This window comes from Festucalex cinctus, chromosome 2 (assembly GCF_051991245.1).
Source record: "Festucalex cinctus isolate MCC-2025b chromosome 2, RoL_Fcin_1.0, whole genome shotgun sequence".
In the NCBI taxonomy this organism is placed as follows: Eukaryota; Metazoa; Chordata; class Actinopteri; order Syngnathiformes; family Syngnathidae; genus Festucalex; species Festucalex cinctus.
The window spans coordinates 19097834-19111897 of NC_135412.1; the positions used below are offsets into that span (position 1 = coordinate 19097834).

The following is a 14064-nucleotide window of genomic DNA, read 5'->3' on the forward strand; positions in this document are numbered from 1 at the left end:
TATCACCAGTAATTGTTCACTGATTTTTGTAGTCCTTCATGAAAAAAAAGACTGATTATCTTCTGTGTTTAATCAAAATAAAGGCATATTATGCAGACATCTGTTTTTACTTTCGAAAAGAATTACTGAACCGATAACAGTATAACGTCAATCCACCCCCCCCTTTTTTTAATCACTATACACCTTTTTTTAATCTCTGTATGAATACGAAGTACAAAATAAACACCAATCAATGGTTATTAATAAACAGTTCTCAGGGGGGAAATGATTTTGTAATACACCTTAATGCAAAATTAAAATGGATCCAATTAGATGATTCATCGATTGAATGATAGATTAATCGATTATAAAAATATTCGATCGTGACAGCACTAAACACATTCCATCCCGTTTTTCTTAAAATTGTCTGTTTGCGTCGCCAACCATTCTGGTCACGGCTGGTTTTGAAAAACACATGACGATGACAGTGTGACAGGATTTTTCTTTCCACCGGCCCATGAGAGATTAAAAACAAAAAAACAAAAGGGCGACAACATGGCAAAGAAGGTGGGTGGGGGGCGCACTCATATTAAACTTTAATGTCAAGAAGGAGGCCACAAAATACCATCTGGCAGGCCGCAAATGACCCCCAAGCCACATGTTTGAGACTTTTGCTTCAGACCCTAAAAAACTAACACTAAAAAACTGGAAAATGTCAGCAACATATAATAATGTAGTAATACGCAAATTATTATTTTTTTCTTTGTGAACCGCAGTGTAATTATATTCCTGCTTCCATTCGTCTTGATGCTAATTTACCACAGATGAAGACTGACATTGAATAATTACGTCATTACTGTGTGTCATCTGCTGTGCCAATAATGTAACATGTCTATTCGGATAATTTAGGGATTGTGGTATGGTTGCACGATGAGAACCTAATTTCCTTTTCTGAAAATAGTCTGTGGAAACATGCAAATGAGGGGGAGGGAGGGGGGTGGGGGTGGATCCTGGTTAATCATTGGGTGATATAAAATGATGTGATCTTGTCGCAGTTTTGCTCTTTTGTCACCCTCTCCTCAGCGTATTCGAGGTGCCGGGTATTCACAAGAAGGCTAGAAACGATTGTTCGCTGAGAGCATCTTCTTGTGAAAAACAGCAGTTGTCATGATTGCGGCTCACAGGGTGTGAATTCCCTCGCAGCTGAACACAGGGTGTCTCTAATAGGCCTGGAAGAATGAATAGCTTTTGTTGGCATCCTCCAAGGTTGGAAACAAAAGAGAAAGGCGATGTGGGTCTTGTACGTGTGTATGTGGGCCTGCACGTGCGCGCGTGTGTGCACGTTGGCCGCCGAGCACTTATGGATGCGATAGAAGAAGGAGGAAGTGGATGGATACAAAAATAATCTGCTGCAGCGGCCTCTAGCTCCAGGCCGGTGACGCAACGTACAGGGAAATAGCACTCAAAAAGCGAACTCACGCACACTGACACACTTGCAAATATGAATTGTTTATTTCCCTTTGGAACCAGCAGACATTTTAAAATGGTCTACCTCTTATCACCATCCTCTTAAACAGCTGACCCACATCTTTACTTTTTCTATACCTGTACTGTTAAACTGTTAATTGAACAACTTGCAAAAAACAGAATAAGCAAAATCTTGACCTCAAAGATTCGTATGGTTCATTTTCCTCAACTCAACTTTATTTATAAAGCACTTTAAAACAAGCATTGCTGTATACAAAGTGCAGTACATGAAACAGAAATCTGTCATGCAGTAAAGAATAAGATAAGTAAAACAAGAACAAAACAAACATTTTAAGTATACAAGTGAATAAAATTTACATCAATAAATTAATAACAAGAAGTAGGTAAGTGAAAGAATAACTAAACAAACAAACAAACAAACAAACATTTTCCCACACAGATTACTGCAGCTGTCCAAAGTTTGTGATCATTTCATACGTATTAAAAAAGTGCAATGTGTACTACAACAGCACATCCAACACAGAAAATAACATTTTTTTGTTTGATAATTTAATAATGCCTTCAATTGCGGGAATGCATTGTAATGCCCCTGCGAATTGTCAAAACCAGACACGGCCAATCGCTTTATTGAGCAAAAGGGTAAGAAAACAAACACGGTATGGACAAATTCATACACAGCTGATGGCCAGTAGGGGTGCGTGATATGGCCTAAAAATAATATGATATTTCAAAGAAATTTGCGGTGACGATATTTTTGACGATATTGGTAATAATTATAAAACAATAGATTTGTGATTGGTGCTTAGCACTTTTATTACAGCACAATATATAAGCTACTTTTTTTTTTTTTTTTTAACAATTGAAATGTAAACATAGTGCAAGTATAGCAAACGTAATGGAATGAAATGGAAATTAAAAAACAGGTCAGGTAGTTTTTACCCTGCAAGATCAAATTGTAACATACAGTAACTGCTTAAAGCACAATTTCGCGATATTTCAAATTCATATCACCCCCCCAAAAAAATGCACCGGTAATATCGTAGAAGGTATGATATGGAACACCCCTAATACACAGTAATTCAAATGCGGACATAATTTCTGACATGTTAAATGGATATCGGAGCATTCACCCATGACCAGGGCTAATGGCCATCTTTCTTTCGTGGTTAAAATAAAGTACTTATATCAATATCATATAGAGTTTTTGACGATTGTCAATTAAATCTCGGAGGGTTCCCTCATAATTGGCCAGATGTCGCATGTCGTTGCAATGTGAACCCCCGCCCCCCCTCACGGAAAATGGGGCCTTACAGCACAGTGCGTGATATGCATGTAGGGAGGGGCGGCTTTGTATGGACAACATAGCATTTTTATTTGTCTTTCTCTATTATTTTTGTCTCTGGGCTTGTCTCTCTCTGCCACCCATGTCTTTTTTTTATCCTACAATATTTTCACTTGGTATACATAACAATACGCACACGCGCTCAACAAGCAAAAAAAAATCATCGCGAGTCCAAATGACTGTTGAAAATGCGCACTGGCAAAGGCTGCACTGCAGTATATTGACTGCATAATGAAGACGAATGGCGCCATTCACATATACAGTATATGGCTATGACATGAATCATGATGACGTTTGTTTCTCCTTCTCAGGCCTCCGGGTGCCGGTGTTGCACCTGAGAACATGGACCGGATGAAGATCATCAAACGGAGGCTGTCCATGTCTTTACGCAGCGCTCGTCCCGTCGACGACTCCCTGTCCGAACTGGCTGAGCAGATGGCTTTGGATGAGCCAGCAACAGCCAGGGATAATGGTGAGACTGTGAGACACACGCACACTTTTTTTTTTTTTCCAACAAGTGGTCGGGTTCAGTTCAGGCCGCCAATACTGGACACCAAGTCGGGGTTGTTTCTACCATTGCTTGTATAAACAGGACTTAACTTTTCTTCATTACATATTGTAAGATCATTCAGGAGCCTCTTGACAAGATTGTTTAACCTTTTTGTTTTTTTATTCATCATGTGTGCGTCCACATACATTTGTAATGACACAAATCACCAACATGCAAGACCTTGTCTGAAATTTTCCCATCTACTGCAGCCACCCTCATTGCCACTTTTTCAGTTTTCAACTTGTCCTAGTTGGCTGTTTCATCAAGATTGAAACGAACTGTGTGTCTTAGTCACTCTCACACATGGTGCTCTCCAAACCTGAAGCATATTGTGGTGCGTAGTGTTGCCATCTGGTGGGCATTTTGGAGGACTGCATTTGCATCTTGCTAACGAAGTCGCCTGAGACTGGGGGTGTGTTTGTATGTGAGTGTATTTGTGTGTGTGTTGCAGCCATATTCTGTCTCCAGACGTAAACCAGGTCAGAATGAAGGAATGTTTCCCTTTCTCTTCTCTAACACTCTGAGAAAGTGTGAAAACAAGCATTAAAGCCTCGGTGTTCATTTATAGTCCATGCAAGACAGCTGTGCTCCAATTTGTTAACACTTGGCTAATGTTGTCACAATTTGGTGGCTATAGATAGAGAATTATAACGTCACCATCAATATTTTTCTCTCGTTTTTCCTATGTGTTGCTAGCCGATGTTATTTGAAGTAATTTCCAAGGAGAAACGAAAGCACGGAGGGGAAAGGCAGTAAGATGGAGGAAGTGACGTAGATGATGGAGGGCATTAATCTTTGACCAATCTACTGCATCTTTTACTTAACATCTTTCTTGCTCTCACACCCGCCCTGCACACAAATTCGGCTTGATCCGGCTAAGTGAAAGTGTGGGGAAACATTCCTCCCTTACTCAAAGTGCTAATCAGAGGCAACGTGGAGGTTTTTACTGGCCTGATCTGCCACCTTTTTTTTTTTCCTGGAGGAGATTTGGATTGCCGAGTGGGGACTGTGAGAGAATTGTGTGGATTTCAGGCGAAATGCTAAGCCCGAATGTACGGCAGTGGAGGAAATTAGGGATTATTAAAAAAACAAAAACAGGATATGTGTCATGTGGTGATTTTTAATCAGAATGATGGAAATTGTGAAGACATGACATTTCCCCCCACATAAGTTGGAGTTATTTCTAATGTACCTGTATATCTCAGTGTGTAGCTATTCTAGTCATCTTATGAATTATTTAGGTCTACCTCTGATGCCTCTCGGGTTTAGCCCTGCAAATTTTTTGATGTGCATGTTTCCTTTTCCACTCCATTTTTCTTTGTATCTTTCTCAGTTTCCATCCTTGTGTATTGTAGTTCTGCATATTCATACCATCAATCATTTACCTTCTAAACCAACATCCTATTCCAAAGCGTTCCTCCAAAATGTCAGTGTGGTCTTCTTCCTTTTTTGTTGTTGTTGTCTTTTTCATACTCATATGTCGTTTCTTTATTGTGGTGTTCCTCTTCCGCAACTCTTTTTCTTCCCTTTGTCCTCTTTTGTGGCTTCTTTTTCACACCTTTTCTTGCTCTCTCTTTCTTCCTTTCCTGTCCGTCTCCGGCCGCTCCCCTGCAACGGCGTGCGCCTCAGAGCCGATGGTGGTGAGCGCCATTCATCCTGCCTCCCACAGCGCTCCCTCCTTCCTGCGTCAGTACGCCGGTCATCTGGGCCGCACTGCCCTGCGCAGAGAGCTGGGTGGGGGGCTGGAAAGAGACAGAGCCTATCTAAGCCTCCACAGGACTGGATCGCTGGGTACACGCACACACACAAACATAATGGTACTATATGGTTTGTTTACAGCTAATATTGTGACTACACATACCCAATAATGCAATTAAGGCTGTCTTGTCTTCAGTTGGTGAAGAGAAACAACCATGCTGATTGTTGCATAGATTCAAGAACTCATAATGCCACTTGTACATAAAAATGGCCTTGCTATTCTATCACGTCAAATCAATGCGATTATTCAACATACCGTATATAAGTGTTGTTTTTGAGACAAGCTAACTATTTTTTTTCCCCAAAACAATCTGAGGTTCTGACATATAATGGTGCCTTGAGATCTGAGTTTAATTCGTTCCATGACCACGCTTATTAACTCATTGAAATAAATCAAAAATATCATTAACTCGTTGACTGCCAAAAACGTTTAATAACGATGACAAAAATCACGATGTATGCCACCATACACATTAAATGACGTCAACTACGTTTTTTTTTGTTTGTTTTTTTAAATCAATGGGCAGTGTAACGTCTAAGTGCTGCGTTGCCTGCTCAATGGGTTGCGGAATCAAAAGCAGCCACTAACTATGGCCAGCAGATGGCAGCATTGTATCCCTTTTCAATGGTGTATGGAATTACAGTGAATGAAACATGACGGAATCTGATGAAATGGAACGTTTTCAAGGGGGACGTGAATGATCGAAGCCTTTGTCAAATTAATCTGTTCCAGCCTACCCTAAAAAATAACACGCTATGATAATGTGCATTGCAAAAATATACAGTAAATATATAGTAAGTAAATAGAAAGACAATCATTTTTCCCACATTTTGTGCTGCAGTTCAGTAGACATTCTTCTGCTCCTTATGATGTGCTCACCCTGTCCATGTGGGGGCAGTATAAGACAGACAGACGGATAAACTGTAGGTGTCAGCCCCTCGGTAATGAATTTGTCATTTTTTTCACAGAGGATAATAGGCAACTTAGGCAAATGCTAAAGGCATTGTGGACTCTAGGGGGTGCCAAAATCAGGTGAAATTTCTCCTTCACTATAACTGTTCATCCATTATAAAAACAAATTGGTCACCCCAGAGAAGTTTGTAAATATATTGCAATGACAAAAAAAATTGTCCAGAACACAGGGAAGAAAAAAAGAGGGGATAGGAAAAAAAGGGGTGAAAGAGTATTCAAGTTGTTGCTTCTTTTGGTTTGTCCAGTTACCTTTAAGTGTCGCAATAGCAAGTCACCCATATGATTTGTTTGACAGTAAGAAAATGAAGAAAATGTTCCATTTAATAAGGTGTTTCATAAACATAAATTGTGTGGCATTATCTTATAAATTAAGGGTAATTTGTAAGCTTATGTAAATTGTCGCTGGAGGGGAGAATAGGGGGCACTATGTGGCGCCACATTGGCTAGGGCCGGCCGGCCCTGTCTGTTATGTTCTGGAGTTGGATCCCAAAAACGCAGACACAAATAAGATTATAACTCTTTATTCGAATGACATCGAGAGGCATAGAACAAACTTGACTAGACAACGAGAATGTATCGAGAATCATGAGATGCTAAGCTAACTTGGCTTGTGGAGGTGCACAGAGGAACAGAGGCAATAATTTGACATCACACACTTCTCAGACAGGCTTATATAGACAGCGAATTGATCTGATTGGTTGTGGCTAGACATGGACAGGACTGACATGGAATTATCTGATTGGCTGTTGACCAGATAAAGAGATTAAAGATTTGTGACGTCACATAGCTTCTGACATCACATAGCGCCTTACCAGTTGAAACTAGATGCTGGTTACATCAGTTCAAAACAGACACTTGACCTCACGGTCATGACCCAAACATAACCCTTGCATGGCCCAAGCATAACCCTTGCATGACCCTAGTCATGACAGTAAGCATGACCCTAGTCATGACACTGGCACGACTTTTTGTGTTGAAATATCAATCATTTTAAGGGCTATAACACTGCAGCAGGGACGCTGTTCATTAGCCAAGCTGTGGCTTATCCCAGCGTGTGTTAGCATTAAGCTAGTGGACATTAAAGCTAATTTATGTGGTGGTTTTAATTTAATACACATGTAATTTTCTTTGTTTTAGGCTTAGTTGATAACTGGGACTTACAAGAAAAAGCTTTGAAGCCTCTGAAAAATTAACAATTGATTACTATTGGTCACACTGCTGCTTGTTGTGTAGTGAGTTTACTGTCACCATAGAGCTTTCATATCTCAAGTTTTTGCTTGCAAGTCAATTAAAAAAAGGGTGGGAATGACAGATCGTACCTAAAAAAAAAAATTAACCTTGTAAGTCGTTTCACTTGCATTGGGTCACTTGCGCCTTTCGTACGCAAAGCAAGTCCACGCAAAAACAAAAAACAAAACATTTAAAAGCATTTATAGCTATATATTTACATAAGCAAAGAGAACAAAAGTAGCTTATTAAAATTACGAAAAGAACGTACATCTCAAGGCACCACTATTGGAGTTTTTCTAACGAGAGATAAGAGTAACAAAAATGCAGTGATGCTCCAAAAAATTAGAGCACTTTCTCGCACCCAATCCGATTACTTCAATGTCACTCCTTAACTGCTTGAAGCCTGCTGGGAGCAATTTTTTCGCCATAGCATCTGGAGATTATTGTGATAAGCTTGCCTGTACTAGCCATCGTTATATCGTCCTCGATTTATTTAATTATTTGGTTAATGTCTCAAATTCCAACACAGTGAAGATTCATTTGACATTTATTTTCTAATTACAGTACTGTAAATGCCAGGTTTGCCGTTTCTGGCGTTTGTTTTGTTTCTTTTGTGAGTGTGGGTGTTTTTTTGTGCGGGAATAAAACATCGACTCACAATACTTGGCCAACCAGAGTTTGCTGTGAATGTGGAAAGATAAAACTGTAATGACCTTAATCCAACATACACAAACACATGCTCACACAATCACTTTTTTTTCCTCCCTCTGCCAGTCTGAATTTTGTAATGGAACCTGTGGTTTGTTCCTTTATGGCTTTGGTAGCAGTAGAATGAGCGAATCGAAAGAGGGGAAAAGAGGATTTGGAGATGTTGAGAAGAACTGATTTACATCCCTTAAACCAATAAAAAAAAAGAGGGGATGAGGAGTGCAGATGAGAATGGAAGGGCATAAGTGGTATCAGAGCGTACCGTCCACAGTGGAATCATATTAGCTGTATTCTGCGTTTCCCTGGAGTCTTTGGCTAAGTGAGCTGCACACTGACTGCAACAATATTCCTTTTAGCCAGACTAGTCTTGTGCAAGCAGAGATTATGCCGATGAATACAATGATGCCTGTGAGGAAATAAGTGGAAGTAACTGGGTCATTATCATATAATTCAATTACAATAGCAGTTTTGCCTTTTTTTTCCCTCATTGAGCAATTTTTTAATGCCTTCTTGGTAATTTCTCCCATGCTGAAACAGCCATGCTTGATGACCTATTTTCAAAAAAGTTAATGATTTAACATTTTAGACCATAATAGTAGACAGTCAACTTCGTCAAATCTCAACAACCAAGGGGGTGGTGGGGGGTGAATCATAAACAATAGCCATTTTACTTGGAGCTTTGTATTCCGATTACAATGATAACAAATGGCCACACAGATTGGAAATGTGCCATATAACCCCCATTCGAATATACAGGCCTAATCAAAATGGAATTTTATTTGTATATTTCTTTTGCCAATCCGATCAGATATCATGTCTGCTTCACTCGGAATAGCCTGGCTGCGTCCTGGCTGTCTTGACATAAATATGCAGGGACATCGTCGTTTACGCACTTGAAAATGGCGGCTTCCAACTGGGGCCCAACAAATATGTATTTTTTTTAGGCTGATGCCGATACAGATTTTTGGCAGGAAAAAAATAAATAAATAAAAAATTATATATATATATATATATATTACCAAGTTTTCGTCAGTATTTAGCACGTTCTTTGCAATATAATTTCTGAATTGCACCCAATTGTTATGTTTTGAGCAATACACACATGCATGCAATTGCGTACAGTGTGAAAAAATGATCGTTTTTGTTGATTGTTACGCAACTAAATTTAAACGTAAGTGTTCATGTTTTCAGGAAAAACACATTCAATTTAATGATTCGGAAAAAAAAACAAATACGTGCACTAGGTTAACTTGTGTGTTGCCATTCGCTCACAAATTGAGAATTGAACAGAGGCATTTGCAAGTGCAGAACAATTGTGCACCAGGTGACGTCATTCTGTGAAATCAGCAAAGCCAAGGATCTCGTATGATGCAGTAGCCAGAACTAATGCTACTCTATTATTAAAACTGTAACAAGATGTGTGTGCGTGTTTGTGCGTGTTATGCGCGTGTGTGCGTGTCCACTGGTTGGTCTCGCTGACTCATTTTGCCATTCGGCAGTCAGAGCACGTCGCAGCCTTTCAGAGCGACACGATGATGCAATTTCGCTTTCCTGCTGAGATGTCAGTCCTCCTTCAGTCATTTGCTAACTTGCTCTGTAGGAGTATTAATTGAAATACACTTTCTCATCTACGTAAGTGGGACCCACCGAGGGGTTATAGCTTTTACGGTATGTTTGCTTTAGTTTTGGCCAGCAGCCAGTGTGCTTCTAACGGGTTTGTGATTCATTTGTTGGTAACTGGGCCGAACCTTAAGTACCAGCACTGCAAATGAGTTAACTCTCCGCTCTATTTGACTGAAAAAAAAGCTAAATATTGAAACTGCCTGCTTATGTAAAATGTGACGCAGTGTCTTCTCGTCCATCTTCCTTCACAGAATGTCTTTGATTTTCGCATGGTCCCGTTCTTTAAATGCCTTTTAACTTCCAGATGAAAGTAGAAACGCAACGCCCACATCACTCGCAGTCTACATCGTGACCTTGTCTTTGCGTAGGATTTAGTGCATTAACACTGCATTAACGTCTGCCTTTATTTGCCACCACACCCGGCACATCCGTTTGCTTACACTAACGCTATTCACCGCAGACGGGATTTAACAACAATAGCGTTGAGTCTGTTGATGTCTCAGCCTTTTCCTTTGCGCTCTTGTTAAGAGCAGCAAATGTTTGGGATGTAATCAACATTTTTCTCAAGTAGTGATTATTCGAAAATGAACCCCTAAGTAAGATTAATCTTTCTGCAAAGGCAAGCATTTTTGCTTGAAATTATTTATTTAACAGTTGAATAATAGGGACAAGGAAATTATGGATATCGTTCCACCACCCCATATTCCCTTCATCAAAGCTTGAGTGAACGACATTCCTTGTTGACAACATGCATATTAAAAGCATGCTGTCAGCTAAGGAACATACACATACACATTTCATGATGCTTCATGAGAAAATGTTCACAAAAAGGTGGTATCAGCGAAGATGATACAATGCTGCAAAAGCCTTGAAAATTACAAAATGAAAGCTGGCACAAATGTATCATTGGTTAACAAAAAACAAAACAAAAAAAACCCGTCTTTTTTTCTTTTGTTGTACCCCTGCCGTTCACATTTCACCTTTACTCATGGAAATACTGTTTAACTTATTCACTCCCAGCCATTTTCATTGAAGCTGGATTTTGACTGGATTTTACTGGTTTTTGACTGATTTTGCAAGGCCCACAGAATATTGTGTTCTATCGCTACAAAAGCATGGAACATACCAAAAGAAAGATTAGTCTCTTCCTTCATCAGGAAAAAAAAGTATATTTCTATCTATTTCTGTTTTGCAGCAATTTGCATTAGAATATAGCTAAGTTTCATCGTTATTCACAAATCTGTTTAAAACAGTGGAGAAAAGAGCTTGTTGCAACATGGCTCTGGTTGATATCTTATACTCTGCTGCCACATTCCGGCCGTTTTTGTAATAACTACCATTGCGTCAAGCATTTTCTTCCGTATGCCCTGCGATTGGCTGGCAACCAGTCCAGGGTGTCCCCCGCCTACTGCCCAGAGCCAGCTGAGATAGGCGCCAGCACCCCCCGCGACCCTTGTGAGGAAAAAGCGGTCAATAAAATGGATGGATGGATGGATGGATGGATGGATGGATGGATGGATTTTCTTCCGTACAGATGCTGCACCAAAGCCTTCTGTGTGCTCTAGCATTAAAACAACAACAACAAACAAACGTATAAATACATCTTTGGGAGCAAAGTAATATTTAAAATAGAACGTATTTATACGTTTTTGAGAGCAAATGAGTTAATTAACAGCATACTGCATGATAGTGTTGTTCCGATACCGATACTGGTATCGGCAGAGGTGCCGATACTGCGTTAAAACAGTGGTATCGGTATCGGTGAGTACTCACAAGTAACATGCCGATACCATTAATTCCAACGTTAATATAGGATTTTGTATGCAGCGTCTTGTGTCTTGCTGGTGCATGACATTCACTGATATGTGACATGTTAACTGCATGCCGATCTAACGTATCCTATTTGCCTTTGAATGCTCTGAACCAATAGCAGGACAGCTTTTTCATATTGAGGAAAAAAACAACTTAAGTATCAGTATGGTTCCGGTATCGGACGATACTGCAAAGCTGGGTATCGGTATCGGGGGCCAAAAAACGGTATCGGAACAACATTACTGCATAAATAATGCATATATATTGGGTAGTCACTAAATTAGCCACATAAATGAAGATCCCCGCTAAACACAAAATTTGTGCCTTCTATAACTTCATCTCTCAAGATTATTGACCTTGTTCACTTTCAACAATATCATTAGTTGGTACAGCGCATCATGATCTTGAAAGACAAATTGAAAACTCCTGACTCATTATGCTGGTTTGATTGAACAGCTCTGCAGACTGTTCTTTGAGGGCTGAAACAAAGCGGGAACTGTGTGACCATTTCAGTCCGTTTTTACCTGTCACGAGATAGATGTGACTGAAATTGCAGGATCGTGTATGAAGAAGGTCAGCAGTGACTTAGGGGATGACCAAGCAGTCTTGAGTGTGTGACTAAAAATTGGATTCTCCAGAAATGCCATTTAAGCAGGAATATTGTGAATTTGTTGAAAACTGGCAGTAAAACAGTGATCTGAACGCTTGTCAAAAAACAAAATGTGCAAAATATGTAGGCCTATATACAACAGACTGTAAATTTAATTTCCCCTTTGAGGAAGTCTAGTAAATATGATGCGTAATTTGAAAATGTTTTTGAAAATATATTCTGAAAGCATCTTAACAGAGAGGCTTGTATTGTTACAGCTAGGAAGAGCTTGAAGCATCGGGGACCGGCACATATGGACCTGATAGCTTACAGTTAGACCCTCGAGACCCAGTCATTTAAATAATAAGATTCCACTGCTGCAGACGTAATTACCAGTCTAAATTCACCCCCAGCACTGTAAGCCACTTTCAGCATGCTTGTGTTCCTCTGGGATGATATATGCTTTTTGATTTTTTTTTTAAGATTCTCTCTCGTCTGGAGGCAGGTTACGGTATTTATTGTTAAAAAAGAACAACAATACAGTGTGTGGGATTTGTAAAGAGCTGGTGGGGCATGCGGCTAGCAAGTATGCCTCACAGTAAAAAGGGTACTAACTAGCTTTTTAATCTCGGCTCTGACCTTTTTGTGTCAAGTTGGCACTCCCGGCACTGATTTCCTCACACCTTCCAAGAACATGCATGGTGAGGTCATTGAAGACTGAGAATTGCCCATAAGTGTGAATGTGAGTGCAAATGGTATCTGTCCAGCGTGTTCCCTGACTCATGGCCAAAGGTGTGATATATTGTGTAGAAAAAGGACCACAGTGAAGTAATGTGTCGAGGTTTTAATGCTGAACAACTGAAACAGCTTTGACTTGTGTGTATGACATTTTTGGTGGTGATAGCTTAACGGCCATTTTGTTGTCCATGACCTTTAAAACACTCTGTGGCTCAAGGATGCAGAACTGTGCATACTGTCAGTCATTACACTGTAAATGTTTTTCATCACCAGTGGTTGCAAATAACAAATTGTAAATACTTTTTCTGTACTCAAGTAGATTCTAAAGGTACCTGGCTTATACTTTGCTAACATTGAGTATTTATTTTTCTGATGACTTTGAGTTACTCCCCAACTTTGAAAATAGATTTTCTGCTCTTTAATATGCCAAAATGGGCTTATCAAAAAAAACAACAACAACAACAACAACACAACTTTAGAGAGATAAAGTAACTGTATTTAGATTCTGATTGACTGATTTGGATCTTGGGGACTTGGAGGATCATGTACTGGGAGCTTTGCGATTTTTTTTGTGTAGTTTATTTTAAGTTATCAAATTGTGTATTGTAAATGAAAGTAAAACATCATTTTTACTTGTGTAGTTAATTAAGTTTGTACTTTTTTTTTATTTTTAATGACGTAAAGCAGTTGAATACAAATATATTGAATAGAAGTAATTTTACTGCTACCGGCCTTTTTTTTTATTTTTTATTTTTTTTTAAATCTGCACTTAAGGAGACAGAGCGTGACTAGATAGAGATGGGAACAACATTTATCTCTCACTATTAAATCGCTCAAATCATTTCATTAAAATGATTCTTTCAAAAAATTTGTTCAGAGAATCATTTACTGCTTAGTCATTCAGTTCATGATTCATTCTTGAGGTTCACATTCACTCTGTTGCATGGTTACAGAGGGACGGCGCATTCACGGACGGATTCCTAGTACATGGTCACACATTCATTAAAATTACTTTGAAGTCTTGGCATTTGTCAAATAGTGTAACATCAGGAAAGGCAGTGAGATTTAAAAACATAAACATTACATAAAAAAAATGGTTTTAAATGTATTTCAAATCTCATCTCTCTCTTATTACCTTATGTGTAGTTTGAAAAAAAAAAAAAAAGATTGGGGGTTAGTGAGTGTGTATGTTAGTTTTCTTGTGGATCACCTCAACATTAGCCGTTAGCTTGGAGGAACGGCATGCCAATGAAAGTGTATCCCCGTGAGGAGGA

The 14064-nt window shown here is 39.3% G+C and overlaps 1 protein-coding gene across 8 annotated transcripts in view; it reads left to right on the top strand.

The window, feature by feature from the left end:
• Positions 1-14064, top strand: part of LOC144014030 (cyclin-dependent kinase 17-like) — a 51168-nt gene that overhangs the window by 5061 nt on the left and 32043 nt on the right. For 4 of the 8 annotated variants that reach the window (XM_077513514.1, XM_077513515.1, XM_077513518.1 and 1 more), the window contains exons 2-3: positions 3121-3281; positions 4989-5150. In XM_077513514.1, coding sequence (XP_077369640.1) covers positions 3152-3281; positions 4989-5150 — 292 coding nt within the window. In that variant the 5' untranslated portion in view covers positions 3121-3151. Of the gene's footprint in view, positions 1-3120; positions 3282-4988; positions 5151-9528; positions 9697-14064 lie in introns of those variants that run through there. The other 4 variants (XM_077513520.1, XM_077513521.1, XM_077513523.1 and 1 more) reach the window with 3 other exon arrangements.